General features: G+C 38.3%; 1 protein-coding gene across 6 annotated transcripts in view; it reads left to right on the top strand.

Annotated features, from left to right (window-relative positions):
* Positions 1 to 23,781, top strand: part of LOC148851851 (uncharacterized) — a 61,181-nt gene that overhangs the window by 31,842 nt on the left and 5,558 nt on the right. For all 6 annotated transcript variants that reach the window (XM_088942399.1, XM_088942400.1, XM_088942398.1 and 3 more), the window contains 7 exons: positions 3,656 to 4,460; positions 4,541 to 4,596; positions 5,429 to 5,508; positions 5,653 to 5,735; positions 5,849 to 5,928; positions 6,391 to 6,470; positions 15,981 to 16,026. In XM_088942399.1, coding sequence (XP_088798525.1) covers positions 3,656 to 4,460; positions 4,541 to 4,596; positions 5,429 to 5,508; positions 5,653 to 5,735; positions 5,849 to 5,928; positions 6,391 to 6,470; positions 15,981 to 16,026 — 1,230 coding nt within the window. The remainder of the gene's footprint in view (positions 1 to 3,655; positions 4,461 to 4,540; positions 4,597 to 5,428; positions 5,509 to 5,652; positions 5,736 to 5,848; positions 5,929 to 6,390; positions 6,471 to 15,980; positions 16,027 to 23,781) is intronic.

Here is a 23,781-nt window from a genome sequence, read left to right as displayed (position 1 = left end):
ATCAAATCTGGCATATATACTAGGGCACTTTCAGTGCAACTTGGGCTGGGTGGGGTTGGTTGGTTGGGGCTGTTGGGCTAAGGTCATCCTTCTCCCAAGTGAAAGGCGGAGGTCGTTACTCCTAAATCAAGGTAAAACTGAAGAACCAGTCTTAACCCAAGTCAATTTACAAATATGTAACCTTAGTTTGGACCAACCAACTTGATTCAAAATAAGAGTTTGGCAAAATTTTTAATGCTGGCTGTCAACCTGACCTGACACAACCTCCTTTATCCGAGCTAATATCTGGTGGTGTAAGACAAGATCACATTGGTGGAGTTAACTTGATTTAACTTAATAAACATGTGAAATTGGTTTCTTGGTTTTTTGAATTTGTTTACCGAAGAACCTAGGTTATTGAGGTTCATGTTCTTTGGGCTGAAGAAAGATGCAGAGGAGATGGCTTTTTAAAGTGAAATGGGCAATCTAAGAGCACTGTGGGGAGGGGTGCAGGCTGAAGAGGAAAAGCTAAAGCATGATGTGTTGTTTTCGAGCAGAGGAAAATCTCTCTAGTTGTCTTCCAACTGTGTTTAGTGGTGTCTGGGGCTTTTGTTTTATGATCTTCAAGTTCTTTTGTCCAGCAGTGGCAGTATAGTTTTGGGCGGCAGGGTTGGTTTCTTTTTGGTTGCCATTTCCTGCCTCTTTGTATGTTCTTTATTTATTTAGTAACTTATGTTTTTTCCTTTTTTGAGAAAGATAAGGTATTGGTATTATATTGAAAAACTATAAAGATCAAAACAACATCAGCCCATGTAAAAAGAGGACCCGTACAACGGGAATAAACAGAACCAAGAAATCAACCAAAAGAAGGTCCAGCATGCAAAAAAAGAAATGGGCTGGACACCCTGAAATATATTTCGTACACCCAGCCAAGAACAAAGTAAACCTATAAGAAAATTTCTGACTTCCTCCAAAAACTTATGCTTTACCATCCAAAAAGCCTAGGAAAAAGAAAATCTCCCATTTTCATTCAAGTCAAAATCTAATTCATCACTGTTTATAGCAATCTACAGATCCTAATGATAACATGCTGTCCTACCTAAAAAATGAGTTTGGATCTTCCACTACATCACGAATGTTCTCCTGAGACACAGCCACATGAGTGGATACAGTGCTTCTGTGATTTCATCCAATATTAACGTATACTTGCAAATGATAGAGGAATTGGATGTGGTCAGTCTTTTGGAGATATAACCAGACCTGTTGCACTTCAGGCAGCAATTAAGAGTTTATACACTCTTTCATCTTCCTTCCCCATCCAAGTCAAACTTATTTGGTCCCTTATGTGTCACATATTGGTTATAGACTTTTCATGTCAAGGAAGAGGAACTTCATTAGTTGGAGCAATGAGGTCCCAAATCTGAATCTGTGCTTGGTGAAGTTCTTCATAGGAGAAGACCATTTTGGTTTTTGTCTCCTCATTTTTTTATGTAAAGCAAGGTTGAACACTTTTTTCTCTGACAAAAAAGCGAGGGAAGATCATCTGTAGGTGTACTAGAGTGGTAGTTTTGTGGACAGTTTCTAAAGAAAGAAATGCTAGAATATTCAAGGAAGAATCCCTTACCAAAGAAGCTTTGGTTGAGAATATCTTGGTAAAGGTGGTTCATAAGTTCATTTGGTAAAATCCTTAAGCCTCTTAAGCTCTTTCTCAATGAATGATATCCTTGTGTGGAAATGGATAACATCTTCTTCATTGTCAAGAAGTACTGTGCCAATTAACTGGTTTCCTCCAACACAAAACTACGTGAAATTAAATTTTGATGGTTGTAGTATGGGTAATCCAGGTAGCTGATGTATTGGAGTATTTACAAATAATCATGGAGTTACCTTGGCTAGTTTCTTTGGACCTATTGGCCAAGGTGTCTCAAAAGTTGTCAAATAGTATAGCTGATGCATTGGCAAAGTTAGGGGTAAATAGGAATTAACGCTTTTGGGTTGAAATGTAATGGTTTATTAAAAGAGGGATAGGTGGAGTAATTCCAACCTATATTCAGGGATTCATAACACTTTGTACACTCTTGATTCTTAACAAAAAGTAATAAAAAGTTCAGTTACCTATCAAAAAGTTACAGAAACATTTTGGTAGTAGGGTCCCTTGGGTAATAATTAGATGGCTCAAGAACAATAAGTTAATACCTTGGGAGCATAACTGCAGTCTAGGTAATCCATAGTTGTCAGGTGTTGGAGGAGTGCTAAGGAGCAGTGATGTGAACATAATTGCTAGTTTTCAGGTCCAATAGGCATAGGAGACTCAACAAGGGCAGAACTACTGGTCGCATTAACAATGATCCAAAAAATAAAATCTGTAAACTACATCAGTGTCATTATTGAAGGAGATTCGAAGGTAGTCACCAGTTGGTTGGGAATAATCAGGAAGGTCTGTGGAAACATAGACACATCACCAGGGAAATCAGAAAGCTCATGCAGCAAATGTGTATAAATGCTAAGTGGGTGCCTAGGCAGCAAACATTTTAGCAAATGGGCTGGCTAAACAAGGGGCAACAATAAACAATCTGTTTTGGGGTTTGGTATGTGAGGGATTCTGTTTGTTGTACTTTATATGTATTCTGAAGTTGATAGCTGGGGCTATCTACCTTTTCATGACACTGCTGTACTCATCTTTGACTTTAATAAATATATTGTTTGTTACTGATTAAAAAAACTTGGGAGCATGGATCTGCATTCAGAGAAGAAGTATTCCTGGCTAGGGAATTGGGAATTGGGCATCTTTTATATTGGACCTATCACCTATGGTAGCAGTCAAGGCAATCTGGGTCCATCTGGCATAGGAGGAGATTTTAGCAAGGAGGAGGAAAGCATCATTTCCCTCTACTCAGGTCTAATTGGAGTTGGGGACTCATTCAGAACTGAAACTATGGTTGTTATGGAAGGGATTCAAAAGGCTAAAGAGCTAAATATCAGGAAGTTGTTAACTGAAGGTGACTCTGAGCCTGTAATTAGCTGGCTCCAGCAAGAGGAGGAAGATGGATCGTGATGCTACATTTTGTGAAGAGGAAAGCTGTTAAATTGCTACAAGGGGTAGAGGCGACTTGTAATTGGGTGGGAAGGAATAATTTGTTTTGGGCCATATTGTAATTTTTCTGTTGGGGAGGGCTAAGAGTGTTTATCCCTCCCGTTTCTTATTGTACTAAAATTCCTCTTTTTTAGTGAAATTGATTCTGTTATTGATAAAAAAAGATCTTTTATATTGGAAAAGATATGGATTGACTAGAGATAAGTTGTATTGGGGGTTGCCAGTTGGGGGTTATGTAACAAGAGCTGGCCTAAACTTCCAAAAGAGGGTTCTTGGCACATCTCTGACTTTGTATACTCCCATTCTTTTCTCTTAATGTAATAAATTTTAGGGTTGACAATAAATATTCTGTCACTTGGTTCTTGATTTCAATCTATCATAGTTTGGGATGTGTATATGCATTTTAGAGATTGGTTGGAGTGAACTTGATTACTAGTAGCATTAGGACTTCTGTGTTTGTTGAAATATTTTATATAGCCTTTTGTCCATTCTGATAAGCTACAAATTTCACTTGTTTTTTTTTTTAATTTTATTAATGTTGAATTACTGATATGCTAAGGCTTGGGGATTTTATTTGTTCAGGGTGAAGAAATAACATTCGACTACAATTATGTACGTGTATTTGGGGCTGCTGCGAAAAAATGTTATTGTGGTGCTTCTGACTGCCAGGGTTATATTGGTGGTGATCCATCAAATACAGATCTAATTGTTCAGGGTGATTCAGATGAAGAATATCCAGAACCTATAATGATTGATGAACATGGTTATAACACTGACGACAATGCTGAGATAGGTTCTTCTACTATTAACATAGATAGTGAAGCAGTACAAAATGCAGAGGTTTCTCTGAAAACTAGAGATACACTTAATCGAGCTGCATCTCCCATTGGACAGTTGGAGCTTTCTTTAGATAACAAGAACACTACTGGCAAATCTTCCTCTGCTGTTCAATCTTCAAAAGTTTCTTTGGCAATGGAAGACAATACAGGGAAGTTCTTATCTACTGTCAGACCATTAGAAGTCTCCTTACAAACAAAGAGCACCATGGACAAATCTTCATCTCCTGTTCAATTCTTAGAAGTTTCTTTAGAAAAAGGAGAGGCAATGAACAAATCAGCATGTTCTCAAACATTAGACACATATTATTCAGCTGCAAGCACAGAAAAGAAATTTATTCCTGATTCTATTGATGCTAACAAGTCCAGATGTGATGCAGTTGAATATAAGAGAAACTTGTCAAAGTTACATCTCATGAAATCATCTCGACCATCTAGTTCAATCAAGAACAAGAATAATGCTTCTCCTATGATCACTACCAAACCTCAAGTGGTGGGCAACAAACCTAAAAAGTTGCTGGGAACTGCTACAAGTGGTCGTTTCGAAGGGGGTAAGTATTCTCTAATGTAATTGGACTGGCTTGTTTCATACCTTTACTATATTACTGAGATATTCCTTGGATTCTTGCAGTTGAAGAGAAACTTAATGAGTTGCTTGATGCTGAAGGTGGAATAAGTAAACGCAAAGTAAGTATTATTGTGTCTCATTTTCTTTAAATTGGAGGTCCTTTGCTTTAAGCAGTTGGTAGTCTATTTCTTGTAGGCAATGATGCAATTGTTTCTTTTTAACATTTGGAGACTTTTTAGTAGGGGTGATCGTGGGCCTGGGCGGGGCTTTGGGTTTATGAGTCTATGACTAATTATAAAATGTTATATGTAAAATATTTTGTCACATATATAATATTAGTATTAAATTTCTATTATACTTTACATAATATAAAATATTATATGTAATATATAAAATATACAATATATATCAAGGGCTGGGCTGGAAATGATCACCTCTACGTTTTGTTATAAGAATACATTTCTTTTCAGATTTCTTGTCTTTGTTTATCTTTACCTTTCAGATTGATTTTTTTCCCTTTCTAATGGAGGTGAGCATTATATTCATCTGTCATTGAATTTACATGAGAAATCTGAATGTATCGGAATTTTTGCTATTCTTACATAAATGAAGAATATACCATACATAAGATGATAGGGGGTGATGTTTCCTGAGGGAGTGGAGAAAAGATATAAGAATTAAATAAATTAATACTCAGAAAGAATGCATACCTCATTCACATTTACCGCAGTTCTCTTATTGAGTATAACTTCACTGTGGGTGTTATTTGTAATAATGTTCTTTTAATCAGCAACTTTTAATAATTTTTCTGGGCATTCAGTCAATTGAAGTGCTCAGGTAAAGCATTTTCTCGAAAATAGCCAATGATGCAATATTTTCTGTCTTTGACTCTTCTATCTGTGTTCCATATATATGATTAACGTTGTCTCTACGGCATTTACTCATCAACAGGATGCCACTAAAGGCTACTTGAAGCTTTTATTCGTAACTGCAGCTGCTGGAGATAGCAGTAATGGTGAAGCATTTCAGAGGTTGTTACAATCTTGAAGCTCTCAAAGAAATCCTTTACAGTAAATTCTCCTTTTTTAGATGTGCATGTATTGATTATTTGTCTTTAATTGTCCCTACTGTCTAAAAATTTTGTTGCCCCCCCCCCTCTCCCTTTTCTCTTGCAGTACTCGAGATCTTTCAATGATTCTTGATGCTCTCTTGAAAACAAAATCAAGGACAGTTTTGACTGATATAATCAACAAAAATGGTACTGCTACCTATTTTATTGCATAGCATGTTTCCCTGTTTCCAAGGAAGAAGTTACTTTAGTGTGATTGCATGTGTATTGATGGAGATATTGTTACATTTTGGCTCTTCCAGGTTTGCAGATGTTACACAACATAATGAAGCAGAACCGAAAGGACTTCAGCAAAATTCCTATTCTCCGAAAGCTTCTCAAGGTAGCAAACTACTACCTTATAATTCTTATTTGGAAGAGTGCAATTTTATGCTGCTAATTCATACTGATATAATTTGTGCATCCTAGAATTGAACCTCACTCTTCTAGGAAGGGCAAAGAAGTATACCCACATGATTCTGCTGAATATGTGCAATACTTTGTACCTTTTGCACATGAAACCTAAACTTGTTAAGTTAAAACCTCTAGACTACAGGTGTTCCCTAATTTTTGGATCAGTAACTAACTAAAAGAGTTGGGATGAAGAAAAGGGCCTCCAAGTATAGTGGCAGGAAAAAGGTGCAATCAATTTTCCAAATCACCTTGCAAATGTTGTTCACCCAAAACTATCTCTCTCAATCCACTATTATATACTGATGCATAAATATATACATATATGTCTACATATGTATGCATATATGTGTGGATGTTTGTAAATATTTTTTTTTTGTTTTTGTTTTTGCAGGTGTTGGAATATCTTGCACTAAGGGAAATTCTTTCCTTGGAACACATCAATAGGGATCCTCCCCATCCTGGAATGGAAAGGTCAGACGAACTGTACAGTTGTCACCTATTTCTCTTTCCATTGCCATTTGCTTATAATTAGCATAAATCACCCAGAAATAATACTGTTCAATGTTATCAATACTGGCTGGATGCCGACCCTTTTGAGAGGATGGTTGAGTCCAACTTGGTTTTATAACACTGTGATCTGGTTGGTGTGATGACTTAAGCAATGTTTATGGTTATATATATATATATATATATATATATATATATATATATACAGCTCATCCTTCCTCCCTAGGTAAATCATATCATAGGACCCTTTCTACTCTGCTTATATGATATAATGTCTTTTTCATTCAAAACACTTACCCACCACCTGAAAGACCCAAACCCTAATCGATCTTCATATGCTGCCTTGATTTTTTTCTGTTTGTGTCTGTATGAATGGAGTGTTCTTGTATATATGAGAAGAAGATGTAGAAAAGAAAAGCATAACTGATTTTTCTAATTCCTCTTTGTAAACAAACAAGAAAATTGAAAAATCATTTTCTGTCTTTTAAAAATCCTTTCCACATTTACAAAAAATTCACATTTTTTTCTTTAATGTGATTCAACCATTTGCATTTGATTGGCTGTTCTAAAAAGGATAAGTGGTTTTGTATTGAAAAACAAAAGATGGTTTAAACTGTTGCTTCCAGTTTTTATAAGACTTCAGTTTAATTAATGAATCAAAGCAATGGTATATCCATTTATAATGTAACCATTCAGTTGGGTCCGGCTTTTAAAATGCTGATAACGTTTTCTTGTTGCTAGCTTCTGATTAGTGGGATATTTCAATGTCCATCTTCCTACAATGTGCAATATGATGATGATATTGGCGCATCTCATGAGAGACAGAATGGTTTTGAGAAAAAAAAAGTATATAGTTCTAAAGAATAATATCATAATTGGTATATAAAAGAAGTAGATGACAGGTAAAGGGGTGCTAGTCAATACATACCGAGTGGGATAGCTCGAGGTTGGATAGTTGAAAAAGAAAAAAGAAAGGAAGTCAGTATCAATATATGACTTAGGATTTAGAAGAGGATTGAGAAATTTTGAGTCCATTGAAGCTATTAACTTAATTGACATTCTTGATGGGGCATTCCTTGATTCCTCTAAATCTGATTGCAGAATTTGGATTCTTAACTCTTTTGGATTGTTATTTGTGCTTCATTTTTAATGCGCCATCTTCCTACCCAACTCCTCATAGGCTTTTCTGGCTAGGGAAATTTGGTGTAGGCCAATACCACCTAAAATTAGGGGTTCTGTGGGGTGGTAATGCTTTTGAAAATCAATAAATTTGAAACCCTTTAGAAGAGGAAACCTTTTTAGTGCTTCTCTCTACATGTTTGTTTTCTTTGCAATGCAAGCTGGGAAAATACCTACCATCTATTAATCTCCTGCCCATTTGTCTCCACCATTTGGGATTGGTTCTTAATTGTTTGGTTGCAGGTAGACTCTCCTTTGAGGTGGAGAGCTTATTTTAGATCCTCCTTCATTGTGCATATGAAGATAGGCAAGATTCTGTTGAGATGCACAATGATAGAGGTTTTATGGTCAATATAGGAAGTGAGGAATTCAAGAATTTTTTATGGAAAGCTATGGAGAAGCCAAGAAGGAAGACATCCTGGAAGCATATCACTTAAAGTGGTGAATTGGGTAAAAAGACAGATGAGTTTGATCTTCTCAACAAATGACATCCTTAGGGGATGGCAGCACATGGCATTGTTTGGGCTCATCTCAATTCTCAAGCCATATAAGAGTGGCACCCAGCAACAAACAGTCACATCAAACTAAATTTCGATGGTTGTAGTTTTGGCCATCCTGGATTATTAGGCATTGGAGTATTCAGAGACAGCCTTAGAACTATTTTAGCTTTACAGTCAGGTTCCATAGGGGCTGGGGACTCCACTGAAGCTTAAGTTTTAACAATCTTACAAGGGCTGAGATTGGCTTGGATATGTGGTTTTAGTAACATATTGGTGGAAGGTGACTCCAGGGTAGTGGTGAACTGGCTTAGGAATGGAAGCCAGGCTTCATGGAAATATAAAAATATATAGCGAGAACTAAGGTACCTGGGTAGGGACCTTGTCACCAACTACTCATTGGTGCAGTGATCAGCAAATGGGTTTGACTGTAACAATAGTCAAACAAGGGGTAAACAGGGCTCAATTTTTATTGGGAACAATTGTAAGATAAGGCTTGAGTAGAAATTGGTAAGGGTTAGGCAGCTGATGCTATCCTATTTTAGAAGTTTTTAGCGGCTGCTGTCGTATATAAATCATTCTTTTATAGCAATTAATAAAAGTTCTAACTGTTACCAATAAAAATACAAGTTATTTAGGTGTTGTGTGCCTTTATTGAATGGTGGGTGCATTGATAGGTGACTGGTGATGCAACCATTTGTTTTTTTTTGATAGATAAATTTCATTCGTTACAAGCATCCCAAAATGAGGCGCGTGGTGCACCCTCACTCATTGATACAGAAACATCATAAATTTACAATTGGGCCCAGTACAACTGTTCCCTAGTTACCCCTTGTTTAGCTAGAGAATCAGCAAAAGCATTTGCCTCCCTCCCCACCCACTGTATATTTACCTCCATGGCTGAGTTAACCATTTGAGTTTCTTCAATTCATGTCTGTAAGCCCAGATCACTGAATCTGGGTTTTTTAGCCAACCCACCACCACCTTGGAGTCCCCTTCTATCACCAAATTTTCCAATCCCAACTCTCTTGCAATCTGTACACCTTGTAGGTCTGCGTACAATTCTGCCTTTAAGGAGTCTCCATTCCCCACTGGTCCTGAGAAGAGTTTTCTTAAATTTCTTCCTTGTCTCTGAAGACTCCTATTCCAGCTGGGCCTGGGTTGCCTTGACTACTCCCATCAAAGTTTAATTTCAGAAATACTTCAATGGGAGGAGCCCAAACCAACCATATGTTCCTCCCCCTGTTCATTTATTTTGCAGTCTGATGTCCATATTTGTGCATGAATTTGACAATGACATTGCAATTGTAACTGATGTCTCAATTTCATATGGTTGTTGAAGAATGTTAGTTCGTGAGAAAATGAAGAGACAAGAGGAAAGCCAATAGTCCAGATCTGTTAGGGTTGATCAATCTGATTGAACCAACCCAAAAAGAGTATTTATGTTAAAGAAATATGAATGGACAAGTTTTTCCTTACAAGAGAATTAATGAAGCTGTACACTAATGTACATGCCTACTAAAATACAAGAAAGAAAAATAAAATTACATAATTACCCTGCATCTTCTCTACAGTCCCCCTAAAACTGATGTTGGGGGATAAGCATCAGTTTGTCTATAAGAAAATTATGTCGGGCTTTGGTTATAGCCAGTGTTTTAAAAGGCGTGGGAGGCGTACGCCTGGAGGCGCGCCTCCAGGAAAGGTGCTCCCAAAACACTCTGAGGAGGCTTACACCTCTTGCATTCTGAACTACGCCTCACACCTCTAGGTAGTGGAATGCCTCGTGTCATGCCTCCACGTTTTAAATCATTGGTTATAACTTTGGTGAAGAGGTTTGCAAGCTGTAGGCCTAAGGAGACATGTGGGAGAGGGATGTGACCCGTAAGGAGAAGATCACAAATGAAGTGGATCCATCTCAATATGTTTAGTGCACTCATGAAATACTGGGTTGGGTGCAATCTTGGTCGCACTATGTTGTTAGCAAACAGGGGGATGGCAGATGAGTGATCAATGTCCAAGTCATGAAGTAGAGCCTTGAGCCAGGCTATTTCACTGCATACTAAGGACATTGCTCTATACTCTACTTCTGTAGATGTCTTGGAAATAGTTTGTTGTTTCTTACATTTCCAAGAAATCAGAGAATCACCAAGAAATATACACCAGCTAGTAGTGGAACGACGAGTGTCAAGACAACCTGCTGAATCTGTATCTGCATAAGCTCGAAGCTGGGTGGAGGATGAAGATGCGAAAAACAAGCCATGAGATAGAGTGCCCTTGACATAATGGATGATTTGGAGAACTACAGAGAAGTGGGGCTGACGTGGAGCGGATAAAAATTGATTCACAAGCTGGACCGCATAGGAAATGTCTGGTCTAGTCATACTTGGGTAGATAAGACAACCTACAAGTTGCGAAAATAAAGTAGCATCGGGGAGAAGCGCACCCTCATCCTTGCTTAGCTTACAATTAAGCTCCAAAGGTGTATCCATTTGTTTAGAATCAGTCAGGCGAGCAAGTGTCACCAAATCAGAGGCATATTTCTGTTGGTTGACAAAATAACCTTGTGGACATCACTAAATTTCAAGCCCAAGAAAATGGGTAACATGCCCAAGATCCTTCATTTTGAAGGAGTTGCTGAGAAGGAGCTTCAAGTTGTTAATGCCATCTACATCATCTCCGGTGATAGGTATATCATCAACATATACCAAGAGAAGAGTCAACCCTTGTGCTCGCTTGAGAGTGAAAAGAGAGTAATAATCTGAAGCACTTTGCTGAAAGCCAACCTCCAATACCATTGTACGGAAGTGGTCAAACCAAGCTCGTGGAGCTTGTTTAAGACCATATAAAGATTTCTTCAATTTACACACCATAAGAGGATCATCACAGTAGTTGGGAGGTGGTTTCATGTAAACTGCTTCTTGTAAATGCCCATGGAGAAAGGCATTCTTGACATCCATCTATGAACTGCCCATTGTATAATAGAAGTAATGCCCAAGAGTAAATGGACCGTTGTCATTTTAGCCACTAGAGCAAAGGTCTCATCATAGTCAATTCCATATTCTTGCTTGTAGCCTTGAGCAACCAAGCGAGCCTTATATTTGTCTAGAGTGCTATCTGATTTAAGTTTCGCTGTGTAAACCCATCGTCGACAAATGATTGAGGCATCTTGGGGAGGAGTTACAAGCTCCCAGGTGTCGTTCTCTAATAAAGCTTGAACTTCTAAGTCCATAGCATCTTTCCAATGCTTAACTGCTACAGCCTGGTTGTAAGACTTGGGAATATTTGTGGATGACAAAACAACTGGGAAGGAGCTATGGCTAGAAAAGAAGCCATAGCGACCAAGTGGATGAGAAACACGAGATGATGCAAAAAGGAACAAATGAAGGCAAATCAACAAGATGGGAAGAGGAACTTACAGTAGTGATGGATGGAGAGGAATGACCAGTCACTGGTGTTGGAGGTGGAGGAGGCATAGTCCATGGGTGAGCTGGATACTTCCTGAAATATACTTGAAGTGGCTGAGATGTGGGAGGAGGATCACTTGTAGAGTCAAAATGTTATAGAACAAAAAAGGATGGTGCAGGCAATTTACTAGTATGTTCAAAGAATGAAAGGTTCTCAAGAAAAATGACATTATGAGAAATGTGCAATCTTCGGACTTTGGGATCATAACAGAGAAATCCCTTGTGTTTCATACTATATCCCATGAATGCGCACATAGCTAATTGAGTTGTTAGCTTAGTACGTTCATGAGGAGGAAGATGGATAAAACAAACACAGCCGAAGACACGAAGCATGGATAGATTAGGTGGACAATGAAACAATGATTGATGGGGAGAAGAATTTTCTAGGATAGTAGTAGGGAGAATGTTGATGAGATGAATAGCAGCGCGGGTTGCCTCCACCCAGATGGTAATGGGAACGTGGGAGTCTTGTTACAATGATCTCACCATACTAGCAATGTGGCAATTCTTGCGCTTGGATACCCCATTCCGTTGCGGTTTACTTATCTGGGCAAGATGTCGGGGACTGAATGCCATATTTAAGGTAGGTTTGAAACTCACCATTCTCACCGTCAAAGTACTCCCCCCTTGAATCTGACCTCAAATTGTTTATAATGCTTTTAAATTGGGTCATAATCATAGCATGAAAGTTCTTAAAAACAGGAAAGACCTGTGATTTCTTTCAGAGGAAGTAAATCCATGTATATCGAGTACAATCTGTAGAGATAGTTGTTAGTTGTTTGTGTGTGTGGTCCCATTACAAGTAATTGGTTCCATCGAACCTAACAGTAGTAATTCACTTCCAGCCTTCTCCATTTTATATGAGATACTAACAGTCACTATTTCAAGAAGAAAAGCCCTTGAACTCATCCTTTTATGCAGAAAGAACTTAGCTGATTGAAATCAGTCACCCGGAAACCATTTACAGGTTACTATAATTGTCCAGGAGTCAACCGCAGTCAAAGAACAAATCTGGGAGCAAGAATTGATCGTGGGGTTTTGAAAAATCCTAGAGGAACAGGGAAAACAGAGATCTGTCAAAAACCCTAAAGAAACAAGCAAGGGAGACTGAAATTTGTTAACCACTGCTTCCAGAGTGGTTTAAACTGCTCTTATTTAAGATGGGTATTAATAAAGAGAGGTTATTTTCTCAAAAGAAATTGATCGCCACCTTCAATCTTCAGTTTAAACCCTGAACTTGGACTTACATAATTTTTCTTATCCTTCCTGGTCACCGAGCACTCTCCAAAGGCCATGCAATCCCTTGGGCAGCAAGTCAAGACTTTAGTAATCCTCCAAGAATCAGGCGATGATGCAGAACTTCCAGTCTTAGAAAATTCTCATGCAGCCGACTAGGTTCTTGAGAACCCTAATCTGTCCTAGTTTGGCTCTGATACCAACTTGGATAAATTATACCAGAAATTGATTGTTTTCTGGTATAGATTCAGTAGAAAAAGAAAACAAAGGAAGGTCACGAACAGAAGAAAAGAGAGAAGGGAAGAAGAGAAGAAGAAAGAGAGAAAGAAAGGGTGTGGTTCAATTGATTCTGCCGCCCCACCTGATTAGTATTTATATATTGCATTGTTACTGTATTGGAGTTACATAAATACCCTTGTTGAAACAGAAATAAATATAAAACAATATATGTAGCCTAACTACCATAACTACAATTCAATAAATATATAAAAAGTATTAGTGGGACCACACACACACTAACAACTAACAACTATCTCTACACAATCATCAATAAACAATACAAAATATTTATAAACCAAACGTGAAATAACTGGAGACATCTACACGTTACTGTGAATAAGGTAAAAGGCGTAGAAGCATGTTCTGTAGAAGATGGAAAAGGCAAAACATGGCTTTTACTATAGCAGCAAGTTAAACATGATTTATCAACATTCTTAAAAAAGTAACAGTCATAGGCAAACAACCAGAAGAAAATAAATTATTCAAGTCTTTAGCATGAGTGTGACCCAAACATCTATGCCATAAGTGCCACACATTATTACAAGAGATAGGAGAAAAACTAGAAGTAGTAGATAGCAAACAAGAGTCTGGTGAAGTTTTCTTATTCTTAAATTCCAAAGAAAACAATCTTCCAAGCCTATGCCCCTTCCCCTTCAATTTCTAGTGTGTTGGTCCTGGATAAAACAACCATCATGAGTAAACAAAACATTATTACCATCATCAAGTTGTCCAACAGAAATAAGGCTAGTAATCAACTTAGACACATAATGTTTTGAGAAGATGTAAGGCTGTAGACTTAGAAGTGGATAGAAATAAATCATCACACCCACATATAGGAAGAGAGTCACCATTAGCAGTAATAATGTGGTTAACAGAGATGTAAGGTTTAGAAAATTGACCAAAGGAGGCCCTAGTCATATGGTTTGAGGCCCTAGAGTCAATGATCCACATGTGTATTGAAGGAGAAGAACACAAATAAGCAGACTTACCAGCCAGTCCAATAGCAGTAAAATTAGAGAAAATAGCCAAGGACATGAGCTCACGAATCTTATCTTCAGTCAAATTTCCCAGTGCATCATTTTTGTGAGCTAATAAGGAGGCAGTATCAGTTGGAGTCGGTTCAGCTGAGGCTTGATAAGCCTTATGTTGTCCTTTTTTGGGGGGCCTGACTGGGCATTCCACAATAATATGTCCCTACTGTTTGCAGTAGGTGCAGAAATTTTTCTTTTTGTAGTGGGATGCCACGTGTCCGTATTCCCTGCTTTTATAACATTGCATTTTCGAGAAATCCTTCTTCCCCTTCTGTTTTGTAGCCAAGAAGACGGTATCTATTCCATTTTCCTTCTTCTGATCAAGTGCAAATTGAGTGAGGAGACGAGATTCCTCTCTTAATAACTCACCAAGTATTATATCAAGACCAGGTACATGCTCTCTACTGAGTATACTAGAGCATAGATTCTCATAATCAGATCTGAGATGCATCAAAAAATGCATAGTCTTTCTCTTACTGAGATGTTTCTTCATAATTTTCACACAACAGTCCATAGAAAGATCCCCAAAGTGAGCCAATTTATATTCAATCCAAAGGTTCATAAACCCAACATAGTATTCCTGATCCGTTTCTCCCCAAGACATATTCAATTGCTGATACACCTTTTCAAGGTATTCAACATGTCATGGGCAGATTTGAGTCCTCTCATTGGAATACTGGCATTCATAGTTACAGAACCAAGAATCCACGAAACAATGTCTGCATTCTCAATTTTCCACTGTTTCAGCCCTTTGATATCATCGGCATCGGGTATGGATGTGGAACCATCAATATAACCCCACATACCCTTCCCTTCAATAAAATACTGAAAGTGAAATTTAGAGAGCATAGTTGCTTCCATCGAACTTAACAGAAATAATTTCATTCTTTTCCAGACCCATGTCGAGTAAGAACACAAAGCAAAAACTAGTCGAAACAAGCAATATAAGCAGAGAACAAATCCAAGAGAGTCAAAAAACTAAGATAAGAAACCTCTTACAATCGGAAGAGAGTGGCCAAGATACAACAATAGTTGAAATCTGAGAAGACAGTCCAAAAAAGGAAAGACTGGTTGCTGCTGCCCAAAAGATATGTATAGATCTCTCTCAATATTTCTCTAATCTCGATGAAACTTTCAGAGGATGGTGAGGAGGGCCAAGCAGCACTTCCTTTCAATTTTCATTGCAAACGGATGTCTTCCGAGAGATATCCAATGAAATCTCTCTTGCTGGATGCGCAAAACACAGAAAACTGGTAGTGTTATTGATCAAAAAAAAAAAAACACAGAACTGGTTCCTGGAATGATCAGAACAGTCCAGAACCAATCGATGATGAGGATAGTTCTCAAACAGATTAGAAAAGGAGTAATGGATCAAAGAACAGCCTGCTCTGATACCATGTTAGTTCGTGAGAAAGTGGAGAAAAGAGGAAATCCAATAGTCCAGATCTGTTATGGTTGATCAATCCGATTGAACCAACCCAAAAAGAAAGTATTAAAATTAAAGAAATATGAATGGACAAGTTTGTCTTTACAAAAGAATTAAAGTTGTACACTAATGTACACACCTACTAAAATACAAGAAAGAAAGATAAAATTACATAACTACCCTCCATCTTCTCTACAAAGAATTCTCAAGGATAGTGGAAAGAATTTATATTCTTGTCATGGAATGTCAACTATAAAATCTGTACGCAAGTTGATCTTGTAGGGCTGATTCCTTTCTTTTCTGAGAAAACAAAATATGAAATCTTTTCTACTTTGTTCTCATCTACTGTATTCATTGTGCAGCTTCAAGGATTCCATGCTTGACCTGACAAAGCACAATGATGTTCAGGTACTTATGCTCTGTTTACCTATGTACTTATTGAGAACTTTTGTGCAGATAAGATTGTACCTTTTGGATTCTTTTATTTCAGAATCTCTTTTATTTTTGTCTTATTGTGATGATGTTTTCTCTATATTTAGCAATGCTGCAATGAACCATGTTATTTATGATGTACATGTATTATCTTCTTTGTGAGACTACAGAAATTGCATCGTTGTTTGCTTCTACTTTCTGGATTTTTTTTATAAATTACAACTTTCTGGATTTCATGAAATGGAAATCAGAGTATTAGCAGCAGATTATTTGTTACAGGTAGAAGAGAAAAGTCTTTGTGAAGAATGAAGAGATTCCAGGGGAAAATGGAATATTCCTTTCTCTTTTATTCAATATCAAGAACAACAAAATAATAACTAAAATGACAGTGTTAGTGGAAATATCTGTAATCAAAATATAGGAAGCGTGTTGGAAACATAGTTGTCAAGGCGACACCTAGGCGACAAGGCATCCTAGGAGGCTCGCCTCACCTAATCACCAAGCAGTTTTGTATAGCATGTTATAAAAAACTTTTATATTCTTAATTTGTTGAGGTTATAATTATAAAATAGACATTTTTAAACTAAAATATTCATTTTGTGTGTTTATACACTAATTTCTCTTTATTATTTTCTTATTTGTTAGGTTTATTCAACACAAACATATAAAGAACATAAAGTGTTATTTATAAAAAAAAAACATAAAATGTTGTCCAATTAGTACATTTTCTTCTTTTTCTTTACTAATTTTGTGTGTTCATGTACTAATTTCTTCTTCTTTTCTTTCTTCTTTTTCTTCTCATTAATTTGTTGGAATATGTTGATTTTCTATAATTTAACATGAAACGTACTAATTTCTTTTTCTTTACTAATTTTGTGTTTATGTACTAATTTCATCATTACATAAAATGTACTAATTTTATGTAATGATGAAAGAAGCATATATACACCCTTTTAAATTATTATTTTGTTTAAAACCATCAAACAGAGCTAAGTAACTAAAGTTAATAGACAAATAGACAAATAGACAAATAATTCACTACAAAGTTGTCTTGTAAACTTTAAGAATCAAAACTACATAATAGAGCGATATAAGCTTCCCAATTCATGAGAAAAATTTTGTGCTCTGCCTTAACACTTGAATTGGCCACTTAAGACGGCTTCTTCTCCAAGTAACAAGGTTACCCTCAATCCAAAACAATCTGCATCTATCTATGCCTTAACTCATATGCCCATTTATCTTGAATATTAAGCATTTGCCTGGCATGTTTTAAGTTTGCAAAATAAACTGATTGTGAAAAACGCATGAATTGACTTACAATCCCTATTGTGGGCCATATTCTGGTAAGAGAGATATAAGCTTCCCAACTAGCATCTGAAACCTACCCACGTTAGAGGTTGGTCTACCACTCTAACTATCCATCCTCAAGTTATGTTACATAGGTGTATTGATAAATTTAGAAGTTCCTGTTTTACCCACTGGAGAAGCTGGTAATCGGCCATGTTGTGAGGATTATTTAATTGTTATTTTATAGTTGCTGTTAGTGGGTTGTTAGCTTAAGATGCTGTCAGTCAGTTAGTTTCTCTCTTTCTTATTAGTTTGTTTCTAGGGAGTGCCACTAGGGGCATACTTGTAATCTCCCATTCCTTTTATGTTAAGTTAATATAAATAACTAAACTGGCGGCTGCTAGAAGTAGTTGGTTTTTTTGTCTTTCAATCATATCTTCCTCTTCTTCTCTTTCTCTCTCTCGTCTCTCTCTCTCCATGAATGATTACATAGTATCAGAACCAGGTTTTGGGCTATAAAAAAATTGCTTTCTCCCATTTGAACCTGTTGCATCCTCTTTTCTTTTTTGATTCCTTGGACGTGGAAGACAGAGAAACCCTAGCAGACTACTTGCGGCTCTTCCTTTGGGTTCTTCCTTGGTCGTAATATCAAGGAGACCCTAGTAGAAGAAGGGCGATGCAGAAAACTCCCTTTCTTATCTGTTTGATGTTGTGAAGTTAGTTTTTGTTGGCACCTTCGTACAGGTGTTGGACAAGGTATGTGTTCTTGTTTTTTTTTTGGCCAATGGTGTGAAGGCCTTATTTCTTGGTGTTATACCTTCGTTTGAATGCTGGATTGTTAGATTGCATGGGCTGTAGTCGGACTGCTAGTATACTATTCTAATGGCTGGTGTTGGATTGATTACTGGGCTGTTTTAATGATTGAACCATCACCGAGTTGATTTCAGCAGTAAATTCCTTGAGGGTTGGTATTCTGATTGTGGCTGTTGTGTAGTTGTGTGGGATTTGGTCTGATTCAGCAGTACTCTGTGGCAAACTATGATTCAACTTCATCGGGGGTTACACCGACCCGCAGCACAACTGGTATGGGAAGTGAAAACATGATGTTTCCCATGCCCATGCCCATTACTCCTTTAAATGGTCTAAACTACCTGGAGTGGGCTAAAAGTGTAAAACTTTATGTAACGACAAGGGGAAAAGCTGGTTACATAAATGGAAGGGTGAAAGAACCCAAGAGTGAGACAGCTGAACATGATAGGTGGGACCAAAAAAACAGTATGGTGATGTTTTGGCTCTTTGCAGCCATGGAACCTGATGTGAAGAAGAACTTTATGTGGGCAGACACTGCTAGTGAGATTTGGGAACATGCCAAAACTACCTATTCTGAGCAAAGGCATTATGCCAAGGTTTACCAATTACAAGCTGAATCCTCAACCTGTAAACAGGGAAATCGTAGTTTGTCTTCCTATTATTCAGCCCTTACTTCTGTATGGAAAGAATTGGATCATTATCAGGCTATAGAGTGGAATCATGATGACGATGCTAAGGCCTACAGGAAGCTAGTTTCTCAGTAGCGTGTGTTTGCCTTCTTGTTGGGATTGAACCCTGCATATGAACCCTTGAGAATTCAGATCTTAGGAAGCAAAGACTTGCTGTCGGTTCACGAGGTATATGCCCTTATTCAATCGGAAGAAAGTAGGCGGAGTGTGATGGTTACAACTGAGGGGGAGCAAAAAGTTGCTTTGGCTGCAATGAGTAATAACATGGGGAAGAAAGTGACACCAAAAAGGCTGATGATAAAGACAAGTTGTTTTGTACCCACTATTGGCGCTCACGGCATACACGTGACACATGTTGGGATATTCACGGGAAACCCAAGTGGGCAGTGAAGAACAAAGAATAGGGTAAAGGGCAAGGTCAGAAGAAGATGAACACAACACATAATGCAGCACATGTGGCAACCCAAGATACTCAGGTTGTCGGTACTACCCAGGACCACCTTACTAATTCTCTTCAGAGTCCACTTGGAGTCATATGGTAGGGCTTTGCGACAGATGGATAGTTTAGTCACTGGTACTCCTACTTCATTTGCATCTACATCAGGTAATGCAGCTTTTGCATTCCATGTCACTACTACCACTGGTTCCCCTTGGATCATTGACTCAGGGGCCTCTAACCACATGATCGGTAAGCCGAACTTGTTTCAGACTTATAACCTTTTGTTCGGAAGGGATAAAATGAGGCTTGCAGATTTATCATTCTCCTCCATTGCAAGCCAAGGATCAATATCTCTTCACCATGGCCTTAACCTGAATTGTGTATTGCATGTCCCTTGACTTCCTATAAATTTGCTTTCAATTAGTAGTATCACAAGCTCTTTAAACTGTAGTGTAACCTTTTTTCCTGGTTCATGTGTTTTTCAGGATCTAACTTATAGGAGGATGATTGGTAGAGGGAGCCTAGTGGATGGTCTCTACATTCTCGACAACAAAGCTGGTCTCTCGGTATCATCCTCAGAGTCACATAGTCAATCAAATAATAGTCAAAATTTTTTGTGGCATAATCGGTTCATGTGGAAGAGGAGAAGTAGGTTCAGGTCCGCCAAGTCTCTCTTCCTTCTATTCTGGACCTTGCTCCATTTCGTGTCTTCCAATGTACACATCGTAGAGATCAGCAATGTGATAGAGGTGTGGAGCAGCCAAACATTGAGCATCTGACACTGTTACTCCCAGGAGGTAAGTCCAATCCCTGTTGCACCTACTAATTCCCCTACACCTATTGTGGATGACCTTGACATTCCTATTGTTCAAAAAAAGGGAGTTAGGTCATGCACTACCAAACACCCCATTACCCAGTATGTCTCCTATGATCACATTTCCCCCTCATACCGAGCCTTTCTATCTGCAGTTGATTGCATCATTGTTCCTAAAAATGTTGCAGAAGCCTTAAAATGCCCCGAATGGATAGATGCCATGAAGGAGGAGATTAATGCTCTTCATAAAAATCAAACTTGGGAATTGATGGATCTTCCAAGGGGGAACGACCCCGTGGGGTGTAAGTGGGTGTTTATAGTTAAACAAGGCAGACGGGACAAAGCAAGATTAGTAGCCAAAGGGTACACTCAAGTGCACGGGGTTGACTATGATGAGGCTTTTGCTCCAGTAGCTAAGATGAACTCAATTAGGGTTCTCCTGTCATTAGCTGCTAACCTTGACTAGGAATTGCATCAACTGGACATAAAGAATGCTTTTTTAAATGGTGACCTAGAGGAGGAAGTAGTATACATGGTTCAACCCCCTGGATTTTGTGCCAAGGGAAGTGAAAATAAGGTGTGCAAGTTGAAAAAGTCTCTTTATGGTTTAAAACAATATCCTAGAGCTTGGTTCAGTAAATTTCACATGGCAGTTCAACAGGTAGGATTCAAACAATGTCAGTTTGATCATACACTCTTTATGAAGAGATGTCAGGAATAGGTTGTTGTATTGATAGTGTATGTGGATGATATCATCATTATAGGAAATTGGAGTTCAGAAATACAAAAATTGAAACAATTCCTTGCATCTAAAATTGAAGTGAAAGATTTAGGTCCCCTGAAGTATTTCCTTGGAATTGAAGTCGCCCGCTCAGAAAGGGGTATCTTCATTTCTCAAAGGAAATACACCCTTGATCTATTACCAGACACAGGCAAATTAGGTGCAAGACCAGCATATACTCCCATGGATGTTGATCACAAGTTGGGTGACTGTGATGGTGAACCTTTGAAAGATGTGAAACAATTCCAAAGGTTAGTGGGAAAGCTGATTTATTTGTCCATGACCCGTTCAAACATTGCCTATTCAATTGGGATTCTAAGCTAATTCATGCACTCTCCTAAGAAACCACACATGGAGGCAACAGAGAGTTCTTAAATACTTAAAAAAGTATCTCGGAACAGGTCTACTATTCAGTAAACATAATCACCTAAAGGTGGAAGTCTTTATAAATGCTGATTGGGCAGGTGTTGTGGATGATAGAAAGTCCATGAGTGGGTATTGCACATTTGTGGGAGGAAACCTAGTGACTTGGAAAAGCAAGAAACAAAGTGTGGTAGCAAGGTCAAGTGCTGAAGCTGAATATAAAGCTATGGCACATGGAGTGGCTGAAGTCCTTTGGCTAAAAAATCTTTTAGGGAGCTTGGAGTTGTTCATAATCCTATGTCTCTTTACTATGACAACAAGGCAGCCATAAACATCGCCGGCAACCCTGTCCTACATGAGAGGACCAAGCACATTGAGGTGGACAAACACTTCATAAGGGAAAAATTGGAAAAAAGGGAAATTTCCATCCCTTATGTCAACTCCAAGGAACAACTTGCTGACAAAAGGGCTTCCATACTTGCGGCACAATGAGTCATGTGACAAGCTGGGCATGATAGACATATTCAACCCAACTTGAGGGGGAGCATTGTGAGGATTATTTAATTGTTATTTTATAGTTGCTGATAGTGGGTTGTCAGCTTAAGATGCTGTCAGTCAGTTAGTTTCTTTCTTTCTTATTAATTTGTTTCTAGAGAGTGCCACCAGGGGCATACTTGTAATCTCCCATTCCTTTTATATTAAGTTAATATAAATAACTAAACTGGCGGCAGCCAGAAGTAGTTGGTTGTTTTGTCTCTCAATCATATCTTCCTCTTCTTCTCTTTCTCTCTCTCGTCTCTCTCTCTCCATGAATGATTACAGGGCAAGTTTATTTGTGTAGTGCTTTTTGGTGAAGTGAAGTGATTATTTGGGGTAGGGCAGTGTCATGTTTTGGAGGGTATGTAGAAGATGTTCGGATGGATTTGTAATTTGTTGAATTGAGCTACAATATGTTGCAATTTAAGGTCTTCTGTCTAAGAAGGGTGGAACTTTTGTTTCCTTTTTCTGAAGATATTTATAGAAGATTAGAGGAGGGTATTTGATTTTGTTTTTCCTTACTTATTTTGGGTGATTTCTTATCTCCTAGCATTATCTCCTCTCCTTTATTAAATATATTTTCTTTTTTTATTATCTTTAGAAAAAAGGGGTTTAGAACTAAACATTCTTGTTTCCTTGAGTAAAGCAAGCACATATTTCAATAAGGTGTCTGTCTCGCTTTGTGCCTTGATTTTTTTTCTTGTGTGTGTGACTTGCACTTTCAAAACATTTTTGGGGCTATGTGTATGAGGCAGTGCACTTTCAAAACATTTTTGTGCCAAGAGTATGAGGCAACAAGAGAAAGGAGTATCCGAACAGAGGTCATCTTTGCAACTGGTGCAAAGGTCTCTAGATAATCAATGCCATAGGTCTGTGTGTATCCTTTTGCAACAAGTCTTGCCTTGTACCTCTCTATGCTTCCATCTGCCTTATATTTTACTATGTAAACCCATCTGCATTCAACCGTCTCCTTGCCTTCTGGTAGGTCCACAATCTCTCATGTCTGATTCTTAATCAAAGCCTCCATCTCTTATTGCATAGCTGCCTTCCACTCAGGTTTGGAGAGAGCCTCACTAACACCCTTGGGTATAGACACGGAATCAAGAGAAGAGAGAAAAGCACGGTAGGAAGGAGAAAGTCCACTGTAGGATAAGTATTGTGATATGCAATGAGCAGTGCACTACTCTTCCCTTTTCTAAGAGCAATAGGGAGATCAAGGTTATCTGTAACAGTGCTAGTGGGACCAATGGGAACTGAAATAGTAGAGGGATCAAGAGGAATACCTAGATCTGTATCAGCCGAATATGGAGTCTCCAAGGGATCGACAGGAAGTGGTGTGAGTTCTGCTGTAGTGGAATCAACCTCCTTATGAAGTCTTTTCCGTGAGTAATACTGTGAGACGGAACGCAAAGGGGGTGGCAAGGTAGGTGACATCGGATGGTTGTCAAGCACAGTAGTAGACACAGGAACTGGAACTGGCAGAGGGATAGACTGCTAACTTACTTCCCCAAAACACTCCCCCTAAGAAGGATTCCTTGAGAAGAAATATGTAGATTCGAAAAAGGTGATGTCCATAGTAACAAACCGGTTCCCAGAGACTGGATCATAGCAGCGACACCCTTTCTGATTCCCTACATATCCAAGGAAGACACATTTCTTTGCCTTGGGATCAAGCTTCGAACGGTAAGGACCAAGAATATGCGCAAAGCAGACACACCCAAACAGCCTTAGAGGAATATGAAACATCTCCCCCTGAGGAAAAAGAAGGCTGAATGGAGTGCTGAATCCAAGTATATGAGAAGGCATCCTGTTATTCAGATATATTGCCGTGAGAACAACATCACCCCAAAAACGAACTGGAACTTTCGCTGTGATCTTCATGCTTCTTGCTGTCTCAACAATGTGTCTATTCTTTCTCTCCGCAACACCATTCTGCTGTGGACTGTAGGAGCTGCTACTCTGATGGACAACACCATACTCCAACAGATATGAGGCAAGATGTCTCTCAAAA

The sequence above is a fragment of the Nelumbo lutea genome, chromosome 5 (genome assembly GCF_056320005.1).
Source record: "Nelumbo lutea isolate HS-2025 chromosome 5, American lotus-T2T, whole genome shotgun sequence".
Lineage (NCBI taxonomy): Eukaryota > Viridiplantae > Streptophyta > Magnoliopsida > Proteales > Nelumbonaceae > Nelumbo > Nelumbo lutea.
The sequence above is the reverse complement of the archived record's forward strand: the minus strand, read 5'-3'. Positions and strand labels throughout refer to the sequence as shown.